The sequence below is a fragment of the Hemiscyllium ocellatum genome, chromosome 23, assembly GCF_020745735.1.
Source record: "Hemiscyllium ocellatum isolate sHemOce1 chromosome 23, sHemOce1.pat.X.cur, whole genome shotgun sequence".
Taxonomy (NCBI): domain Eukaryota; kingdom Metazoa; phylum Chordata; class Chondrichthyes; order Orectolobiformes; family Hemiscylliidae; genus Hemiscyllium; species Hemiscyllium ocellatum.
The window spans coordinates 40919091-40930746 of NC_083423.1; the positions used below are offsets into that span (position 1 = coordinate 40919091).

Consider the following 11656-nt stretch of genomic DNA (forward strand, 5'->3'; position numbering starts at 1 on the left):
GTAGTCCATGTGGTGTAGGTACTCACAGGGCTGTAACAGCAAGAGCTTTTCAGGAGTTTGACCCAGCAATGGTGAATTGATCATCATATTGCTACAAGCTATGTTTCTATGTCCAGTATATCTTTGTAGAGCATTTATTGGAAAAGCAATGTATGTGAAAAATTGACATAAACTTATGGATTACTTTGTAATGAGCTTTGTAATCTGATCCTAGATCAGTCTGATAGACAAATATTGTATTGAGCAAACAACAATTGCTCAACCATAGTGAAATGATTTGGTGAAACTGTGATATAGCATCATACTCAACGAAAAGAAATGCTCTTGTAATTTTCTTTTTTAGGTTACTTCTTAACTGAGTTGATTCTGGGCAAATTAATTAAATCTTGCCTTTTTCATTTTACAGAGGAGGAATGTAATGGTGAATGGTCCTCTTGGATTAATGACAATATACCTTCTGATATCAACCCAGAGGACGTGGAATTATTGGATTTAACACACGATGAACTGTGTCCTTCCTTGTCTGATACAATTAATAAAATTCAGTGCCAATTTGTTGATTTCCCCGAGTGGCCAGTGAGTCAATCAATAGACAATGTGACCTGTGACATAGACACAGGACTTGTCTGTACATTCAATGAAAGTGGTTTGGGAGAAAGAAAGTCTTGCTATGACTATCAAATTCGAGTTTGCTGTGAGCCACAGGTAACAACAGAATCGACAACAACAAGTCTTCCAGAAACCACCTCTACAACCATCATTCCAGGTAAATATGACAGTTATAGACAAGTAAAAGATATTTTTACTGCAAAAATAGTGAGAACCCTTAAGTTCGACTTTGGGTTTTGAGAACAAGTGAAGAGGGCTATCAGCTCCTGTCTTTTGAAGCTTTTGTAGTAAATTAAAACAAGTACATTTTTTTTGTTTACAATGCAGCAAACAATGTTCAATTAAACGTAATCTGTTGGAAAATAAGAGAATCATAGAGTTTTACTGTGCGCAAGAGAGTCAAATTCTAGTATCTATTATCCCGGAGAAAGAAGTAATGACTAAGTGACATTAATGAGTTTTGAGAAGATTTATAGCTCAGGTTGAGGTTCTGGATGTAGGTTTGCTCGCTGAGCTGGAAGGTTCATTTACAGATGTTTCGTCACCCTACTAGGTGACATCTTCAGTGGGCCTTCAGGTGAAACACTGCTGATCATTCCTGCTTTCTACACTCTGGGATGTGGAATGTCAGGTTGTGGGGATTTATTAACTTGCAGCCACTTTTACATCTCCAGTAAAGCACCTGACTGATGATTATTTCCTTCAAATCCTCATTGCCCCTCAACTCTTACCTTCCAGCAAAAAAACATTTTATGACAAAAGCAAAATGCTGCTGGTATTGAATGAAATAACTCCACCTGGGCCAGTATCCCATCAGCCTTTATTTACACATGGAGAGTCCTTGCCACTGATCCAGCTGCGTCAAAGCCAGCTCTGAATGAACAGAAGTTCTGTCACTCCTGTTTATATCTGTCAGCCAGGGCTCTCTGATAGGGCTGTTAATCTGGTCCAATCAGGGAACTCAGATTCTATGAATTCCACCTGGCTAACCTCATTCCAATCACTACCGTGGCGATTGAAGATAAGAACGGATCTGGTAGCAGTTGTGGAGAGAGCGAGAGTGCGAGTCAATGTTTTAAATTCTTTGCCTCTTCTTCAGAAACAGTTCTTTGCTTTCGTAGGCTACATAATGTTAGTTATCAAACATACTCGGCACACTTTGGTAACACAGAGATTATAGATTGAAAATGCTAAGGGCTGAGAGATGTTCATGAAGCTGAACCATTGCACTCCATCAGACACATCAGTGAAACATTGTATCAGACTAATATTCACTAATCAGAGTGTGGGGACAGGGCTTGTTAGGTTTTCTAATTTCATGGATCTTTAGAAATGTTATCTGGTAGTCAGTGTGGGCATGAAATTTAATTTCCCTCAATTCCCCCATCCCCTCATGTTGGCAGCTGAAGATCACTGCCTTCATCTTTCAAACGTTGGCTATAATTTATGGTAATGCTGGAGATCAATAGACAAAAGGTGCAGGAGTAGGCCATTCTGCCCTTCGAGCCAGCACCACCACTCTTTATGATCATGGCTGATCATCCTCAATCAGTATCCTGTTCCTGCCTTATCCCCATAACCCTTGATTCCACTATCCTTAAGAGCTGTATCCAACTCTTTCTTGAAAGTATCCAGAGACTTGGCCTCCACAGCCTTCTGGGCAGAGCATTCCATACACCCACCATTTTCTGAGTGAAGAAGTTTCTCCTCAACACTGTTCTAACTGGCCTTCCCCTTATTTTTAAACTGTGTCCTCTGGTTCGGGACTCACCCATCAGTGGAAACATACTTCCGGCCTCCAGAGTGTCCAATCCTTTAATAATCTTATACGTCTCAATCAGATCCCCTCTCAGCCTTCTAAACCCAAGGGTATACAAGCCCAGTCGCTCCAATCTTTCAGTGTAAGATAGTTCAGCCATTTCAGGAATTGATCCTAACTGTTATCCCTATCACTGAGAGACCACCACTGGTGGGGGCATAACAGTCTGTTAGTGGATGTTAATTACCCTCAGGGAGCTCCATTGACAACCGGGCAAGAGCCTTTGTGATGTGGACTTAATTGAGGTTGAGGCAAGATGGCAGTGGGGCATCATTCACCATAGTCCAATATGAAATATTGCCCCCTAACATCGAACCCACGACAGGGGAGCACATTGAATTCCTCCCAGTGAGTGGAACGAGACTGAGAAACAGCAGGTCCTTCTTGGACTCGTGTTATTCCATGTTGTGTTGTCTTGATATAAAAAGAACATGATGAAGGATCTCAAGTCTGCAGAGAATCGGCAAACTCTCGAAAAACTGTTTTGCACTTGCCTCTTCCAGTCTTGCACACATGAAACCTGCATTAAAGGCAATCTGTGAACCACTAATATTATGAAAATGATTGCTGATTATATTAACATGGCCAGTAATCTAATCACTTTAATTAACTCATGAACAGGAACAGCAGCATTGCCAAGTATCTCGGTATGTTGAATATGAGGATATGCAGCTCACTCTCTGTCTCTGGTTCTGTACAGGAGTACATACAAGGTGCTCCCATTGTATAAATGCTGAGATTGGTGCTCAACTGCCTTCAGAAGCACTCTTTATCAATTCGGTTTGCGTCTCTCTCACGTGTGAATGAGCCACAGGCTGTTGCCAACTACAGATCTGTACAACAGCCACATCAGACTTGAAACATAAACTCTGTAACTTTTATCATAGAAATGATAATGTATTGTAAGTCATTAAATAGTGTGGTCTCTCTCGACAAAAATAATTTTGTTGAGCAGACTGAGATCAATGAGAATTATTTCACTTTTGCAATCGTTTAACGTGGCTACATGCAACAGGAAAGAAACGTTTTAGATTTGATTCTGTTGAGCCTCAGGGTGCAGTGTAACGGGTTGAAATGTTTTCTCTGATCCATAGAAACAACAACACCATCAGAGAGACCGACTACAAGGACATCTACCACCAGCTACATACCTGGTAAGGGACAATGGTTACGTAGTGAGGACCAAGCTGTTCTCGATAAGTGTTTAACTTTCTAAGTCTGTGAACGTTTATTAAGATGATAATAAGGCATGCCTTCATTTTTACAGGCAAATATTCTATTTTTCATTCTAAACGTCTTTGTATCTCCACGCATTTGGATGGAATATTTGGACAATGTTTTAGACATTGTATTTCTTTTTGTTTCTCATTAACTGGTTGTGGGTGTTGCTGGCTAGATCAGCATTTTTTACCCATCCCAAACTGCCCTCAGGAAGGCGCTGCTGAGCTATATTTCTGAACAGCTCCATGAGTTGTAGGTACAGACACAGGACTGTAACAGACACTGAATTTCAGGAGTTTGATAAAGGAATACAGTTTTCTGCAACAGTTACACAATGATTTGATGTACAGTTTGCACAATCAGTAATCATTTACATCATGTATAGATATACATTATTTTCTTTGATACTATTGACCATCTCTCAGTTTTGGACTCGTTCAATAAATGTACAAACTTGTAAAACTGCCACACAATTAGAATAAGGATATGAGATTAAGTTTTTAAACTTTAATGTAAGTACATGGAGTGCACATGAACGTGGGTATAAATGAATTTATGTGAGGAGATGTAGATTTTTCATGTCTGCGGCTGAAATTGTTTTGTTCACTTATGCAGTTTCATGACTAGTGTATTCAAATTTTTCCCATCCCTAATCCCTCCAAATTTTGTCACTCTACTGAACTCATAGTTGATCTGAAGGTTTCCTTGTCCTGGGTGAGGGTCCCAGTAAATGTCCAATCACAATGGATGGCTTTTTAGGTATGGTTCCTGTAGAATGGATGGGATTGGTGCAGTGGTAGTTTCAGATCCATTGCTTATCTGGAAAAGTTTAGGTCAACCTGAATGAGTACCTCATTCAGCAATCTTACTGTTAATTTACAACTAATATTTACAGGAACTCCATTATTAATGTGGTTACACCTATATGATAATAAGAGCAATTGTTACATATAGGACATCATTTGCACGAGTATAAGGAGCATTAATAACTACATGTTCTCTGTTTCAATTACTTTTACTGAGCAGACTAAGAACGATACATGCTGTATGAAAGTTAATGTTGTCCTGACTCCAAGAGACTCAGTGTACATTGTAGCTGATTGAAATGTTTTCATATTCTCAATAGAAACTACTCTCCCAGTACGGACTACAACTGAATCAACCACCATCTACATACCCGGTAAGTAACAGTGATTTGCCACTCTGTTGTTGAACTGTCTCAACACGTAGGCTGTTTAGTAACTCTCTGTGGCCTGTTATTGAGTAGGTTCCAAAGCTTGGCTTTAATTTGTACCCACACGTACTCTTTTCTAATGATATACTGAAATATTGCTTGTAGCTTTGGTCATTATGCTGTAACTTTTTGTATAATATTTGTCTTGAAGTAGTGCTCCTATCGTAGGTTTTTGTTGGAGTCAGAAGCTGGTGATAATCGATTTACTAGTTGCTATCACACAATGTTCCTCATGATGGAACTCCATCTGTGCATCACCATTTGAGAAAGGCATATCATAATAGTACTATGAAATAACATCTGCTTGGTTTTCGTAAATAATTGTCACATATTACCAAAACTGGTAATCTATCACAATATCAAGAGATGAGAGAAGGTCATGAGGGCAGTTAGTCTCACTCTGTCATGCAGGCCCGACAGTAAAACCCTTTGTATTTATTCCTCACTGACATGAACCTTTGTTCCACTCTCTTCATGGCAATGATATCTTTTCTGAGGAGATCAAAACTGCAGGCACTGCTCCAGATGCAGTTGAACCAGGTCCTACACAACTGAAGCAAGATTTCACTTCAGCTGTGTTCAAATCCTCTTGTGATGAACACTGACCTTTCAGAACAGCAGGCTGCCCCTGCATGTTAGTCTTCAGTGATGTATTGACAAGGACACTGCATTCCTTTCAGGATCTGCAATTTCCAATCTCTCTCCTTGAAAGTAATATACTGCACGTTTGTTTCTCGTCACAAATTAGATAATTTCACGTTTCAACGTTATATTCCATTTGCCATGTTCTTGCCTATTCAATAAGCTTGCCTATTCAAATCCTCCTAAAAGTTCATTACATTACATGTTTGCCATAACACACATTCTCACTTAGCTTTGCAGTACCTGCTAATTTTCCAATATTATATTTCGTTCCCACCTGCATACCATTGTTGCATATTAAGAACAGCTGGGGTCCAGTTACTGATCCTTGCAGTAACCCATTACTCAGAGCCCACCAACGTGAGGGTGATCCATATATTCCTACTCCCTGCTTTCTCTCTGTAGGCTAATTACTAATCAATGGCTGTAGATTATTTGACTCCACATGCTTGAATAGTGATAACCAGCCTCACTAAGGGAAACCTTTTGATAGCGTATGTGAATGTTTTGAAGGCTAAGTCCATCGGTTCTCCTTTATCAACTTTGCTCAAAAACACCGTTAAGTTTGTTAAATACTATTCTCAATTCACAAATCCATGCTGAGAATGCCCAATCAGATCAATATCAATCAGGTCTCTATCTACGCCCGCCTTTAGAATGCCCAATCGGATCATTATCTATCTCTAGGATTCTATTTCTGCCCACCTTTAGAATACATTCTAAAACTTTCCCTACTACTGATGTAAGGTGCACAGGTCTGTATGTCTCTGTTTGTCACTCTCTCTCGCTTCTAAAATAATGGGGTGACATTTGCTCCTGTCAGATCTGCAGGAATCATTCAAAAGCCTATGAGTCTTGAATGCATTGAATGTCCCTATCACACCTCCTTCTACACTCTGGGATGTGGAACATCAGGTTGTGGGCCACTTTTATTTCTCCAGGAAAGCATCTGACTGATGCTTATTTCCTTCAAATCCTCATTGCCCCTCAACTCTTACCTTCCAGCAAAAAAACATTTTATGACAAAAGCAAAATGCTGCTGGTATTGAATGAAATAACTCCACCCGGGCCAGTATCCCGTCAGCCTTTATTTACACATGGAGAGTTCTTGCCACTGATCCAGCTCCATCAGAGCCAGCTCTGAATGAACAGAAGTTCTGTCACTCCTGTTTATATCTGTCAGCCAGGGCTCTCTGATAGGGCTGTTAATCTGGTCCAATCAGGGAACTCAGATTCTATGAATTCCACCTGGCTAACCTCATTCCAATCACTACCGTGGCGATTGAAAATAAGAACGGATCTGGTAGCAGTTGTGGAGAGAGCGAGAGTGCGAGTCACTGTTTTAAATTCTTTGCCTCTTCTTCAGAAACAGTTCTTTGCTTTCGTAGGCTACATAATGTTAATTATCAAACATACTTGGCACACTTTGGTAACACAGAGATTATAGATTGAAAATGCTAAGGGCTGAGAGATGTTCATGAAGCTGAACCATTGCACTCCATCAGACACATCAGTGGAACATTGTATCAGACTAATATTCACTAATCAGAGTGTGGGGACAGGGCTTGTTAGCTTTTCTCATTTCATGGATCTTTAGAAATGTTATCTGGCAGTCAGTGTGGGTATGAAATTTAATTTCCCTCAATTCCCCCATCCCCTCATGTAGGCAGCTGAAGATCACTGCCTTGACCTTTCAAATGTTGGCTATAATTTATGGTAATGCTGGAGATCCTACCTGTTATCCCTATCACTGAGAGACCACCACTGGTGGGGAATGACAGTCTGTTAGTGGATGTTAATTACCCTCAGGGAGTTCCATTGACAACTGGGCAGGAGCCTTTGTGATGTGGACTTAATTGGGGTGGAGGCAATAAGGCAGTGGGGCATCATTCACCATAGTCCAAAATGAAATATTGCCCCCCAACATCAAACCTACCACAGGGGAGCACATTGAATTCCTCCCAGTGAGTGGAACGAGACTGAGAAACAACAGGTCCTTCTTGGACTCCTGTTATTCCATGTTGTGTTGTCTTGATATAAAAAGAACATGATAAAGAATCTCAAGTCTGCAGAGAATCGGCAAACTATAGAAAAACTGTTTTGCACTTGCCTCTTCCAGTCTTGCACACATGAAACCTGCATTAAAGGCAATCTGTGAACTACCAATATCATGAAAATGATTGCAGATTATATTGACATGGTCAGTAATCTAATCGCTTTAGTCATCTCATGAACAGGAACAGCAGCATTGCCAAGTATCTGGATATGTTGAATATGAGGATGTGCAGCTCACTCTCTGTCTCTGGTTCTGTACAGGAGTACATACAAGGTGCTCCCATTGTATAAGTGCTGAGATTGGTGCTCAACTGCCTTCAGAAGCACTCTTTATCAATTCGGTTTGCGTCTCTCTCACGTGTGAATGAGCCACAGGCTGTTGCCAACTACAGATCTGTACAACAGCCACATCAGACTTGAAACATAAACTCTGTAACTTTTATCATAGAAATAATAATGTATTATAAGTCATTAAAAAGTGTGGTCTCTCTCGACAAAAATAATTTTGTTGAGCAGACTGAGAACAATGAGAATTATTTCACTTTTGCAATCGTTTAACGTGGCTACATGCAACAGGAAAGAAACGTTTTAGATTTGATTCTGTTGAGCCTCAGGGTGCAGTGTAACGGGTTGAAATGTTTTCTCTGATCCATAGAAACAACAACACCATCAGAGAGACCGACTACAAGGACATCTACCACCAGCTACATACCTGGTAAGGGACAATGGTTATGTAGTGAGGACCAAGCTGTTCTCGATAAGTGTTTAACTTTCTAAGTCTGTGAACGTTTATTAAGATGACAATAAGGCATGCCTTCATTTTTACAGGCAAATATTCTATTTTTCATTCTAAACGTCTTTGTATCTCCACGCATTTGGATGGAATATTTGGACAATGTTTTAGACATTGTATTTCTTTTTGTTTCTCATTAACTGGTTGTGGGTGTTGCTGGCTAGATCAGCATTTTTTACTCATCCCAAACTGCCCTCAGGAAGGCGCTGCTGACCTATATTTCTGAACAGCTCCATGAGTTGTAGGTACAGACACAGGACTGTAACAGACACTGAATTTCAGGAGTTTGATAAAGGAATACATTTTTCTGCAACAGTTACACAATGATTTGATGTACAGTTTGCACAATCAGTAATCATTTACATCATGTATAGATATACATTATTTTCTTTGATACTATTGACCATCTCTCAGTTTTGGACTCGTTAAATAAATGTACAAACTTGCAAAACTGCCACACAATTAGAATAAGGATATGAGATTAAGTTTTTAAACTTTAATGTAAGTACATGGAGTGCACATGAACGTGGGTATAAATGAATTTATGTGAGGAGATGTAGATTTTTCATGTCTGCGGCTGAAATTGTTTTGTTCACTTATGCAGTTTCATGACTAGTGTATTCAAATTTTTCCCATCCCTAATCCCTCCAAATTTTGTCACTCTACTGAACTCATAGTTGATCTGAAGGTTTCCTTGTCCTGGGTGAGGGTCCCAGTAAATGTCCAATCGCAATGGATGGTTTTTTAGGTATGGTTCCTGTAGAATGGATGGGATTGGTGCAGTGGTAGTTTCAGATCCATTGCTTATCTGGAAAAGTTTAGGTCAACCTGAATGAATACCACATTCAGCAATCTTACTGTTAATTTACAACTAATATTTACAGGAACTCCATTATTAATGTGGTTACACCTATATGATAATAAGAGCAATTGTTTCATATAGGACATCATTTGCACGAGTATAAGGAGCATTACTAATTACATGTTCTCTGTTTCAATTACTTTTACTGAGCAGACTAAGAACGATACATGCTGTATGAAAGTTAATGTTATCCTGACTCCAAGAGACTCAGTGTACATTGTAGCTGATTGAAATGTTTTCATATTCTCAATAGAAACTACTCTCCCAGTACGGACTGCAACTGAATCAACCACCATCTACATACCCGGTAAGTAACAATGATTTGCCACTCTGTCCTTGAATTGTCTCAACACGTATGTTGTTCAGTAACTCTCTGTGGCCTGTCATTGTGTAGGTTACAAAGCTTGGCTTTAATTTTTACCCACACGTACTCTTTTCTAATGATATATTGAAATATTGCTTGTAGCTTTGGTCATTATGCTGTACCTTATGGGGTAATATTTGTCTTGAAGTAATGCTCCTGACGTAGGTTTTTTGTTGGAAGTGAAATATGAGTCAGAAGTTGGTGATAATCAATTTACTAGTTGCTATCACATAATGTTCCTCATGACGGAACTCCATCTGTGCATCACCATTTGAGAAAAGCATATCATAATAGTACTATGAAATAACATCTACTTGGTTGTCATAAATAATTGTCACATATTACCAAAACTGGTAATCTATCACAATATCAAGAGATGAGAGAAGGTCATGAGGGCAGTCAGTCTCACTCTGTCATGCAGGCCTGACAGTAAAACCCTTTGTATTTATTCCTCACTGACCTGAACCTTTGTTCCACTCTCTCTTTCGCAACAATATCTTTTCTGAGGAGATCGAGACTGCAGACGTTGCTCCAGATGCAGTCGAACCAGGCTCCTACACAACTGAAGCAAGATTTAACTTCAGTTTGGTTTCAAATCCTCTTGTGGTTAACCCTGACATTCCATAACAGCAGGCTGTCCCTGCATGTTAGTCTTCAGTGATTTATTAATAAGGACACTGCATTCCTATCAGGATCTGCACTTTCCAACCCCTCTTCTTGAAGGTAAAATACTGCACGTTTGTTTCTCGTCACAAATTAGATAATTTCATGTTTCAACGTTATATTCCGTTAGCCATGTTCTTGCCTATTCAATAAGCATGTCCTAATCCTCCTAAAAGTTCATTACATGTTTGCTCACTCTCTGTCCTCTGGTCCTGTGCAGGATTGCACACAAGGTGGTCCCACTGTATAATTGCTGAGATTGTTGCTCGACTATCTTCAGAACCATTCTTAGTTTGGTTTGCGTCTGTCTCATATGCCACAAGCTAGTGCAAACTACAGATCTTAATAACAGTCATATCAGTCATGAAATATTAACTGTGTTTCTATCTCACCAGATGCTGCCAGACCTGCTGAGTTTCTGCAGCATCTACAATATTTATAACACTGACAGCAACTCCATCAAATCCATAAGATCATTTCAGCAATGCTGATATCATAGAAATATTACAATGAGTTATGAGTTATTAAATAATGTGTTCTCTTTAGACTGAAATAATTTTACTAAGCAGAATGGGCGGCACGGTGGCACAGTGGTTAGCATTGCTGCCTCACAGCACCAGGGACCCGGGTTCAATTCCCGACTCAGGCGACTGACTGTGTGGAGTTTGCACGTCCTCCCCGTGTCTGCGTGGGTTTCCTCTGGGTGCTCCGGTTTCCTCCCACAATCCAAAGATGTGCGGGTCAGGCGAATTGGCCATTCTAAATTGCCCGTAGTGTTAGGTAAGGGGTAAATGTATGGGTGGGTTGCGCTTCGGTGGGTCGGTGTGGACTTGTTGGGCCGAAGGGCCTGTTTCCACACTGTAAGTAATCTAATCTAATGATGTAGGAGAGAATAATTTCAATTTTGCAATTGTTTCATGCAAAGGGAATGCAAGTGTTAAGATTTGATTCTGTTAAGCCTCAGGATGCCGTGTAATAGTTTGAAATGTTTTCTTTGCATCTTTGTATCCAAATTTACCTCCCTCGATTCTCATTCTAAACATAAGTGAAGGTGCAATCTTTTGAAATTGAATGTCTTTTTGTTTCTCATTAACTGGTTGTGGGTGTCGCTGGGTAGGCCTGCTTTTATTGCCCATCCCTAATTGCCCTCAAGAAGGTGCTCTGGACTATCTTCTTAAATGGCTGTAGTCCATGTGGTGTAGGTACTCACAGGGCTGTAACAGCAAGAGCTTTTCAGGGGTTTGACCCAGCAATGGTGAATTGATCATCATATTGCTACAAGCTATGTTTCTATGTCCAGTATATCTTTGTAGAGCATTTATTGGAAAAGCAATGTATGTGAAAAATTGACATAAACTTATGGATTACTTTGTAATGAGCTTTGTAATCTGATC

General features: G+C 39.8%; 1 protein-coding gene across 6 annotated transcripts in view; it reads left to right on the forward strand.

Annotated features, from left to right (window-relative positions):
• Nucleotides 1-11656, forward strand: part of LOC132826759 (mucin-2-like) — a 150260-nt gene that overhangs the window by 82409 nt on the left and 56195 nt on the right. For 4 of the 6 annotated variants that reach the window (XM_060842933.1, XM_060842936.1, XM_060842939.1 and 1 more), the window contains 5 exons: nt 407-766; nt 3523-3582; nt 4776-4829; nt 8236-8295; nt 9489-9542. In XM_060842933.1, coding sequence (XP_060698916.1) covers nt 407-766; nt 3523-3582; nt 4776-4829; nt 8236-8295; nt 9489-9542 — 588 coding nt within the window. The remainder of the gene's footprint in view (nt 1-406; nt 767-3522; nt 3583-4775; nt 4830-8235; nt 8296-9488; nt 9543-11656) is intronic. The other 2 variants (XM_060842938.1, XM_060842935.1) reach the window with 2 other exon arrangements.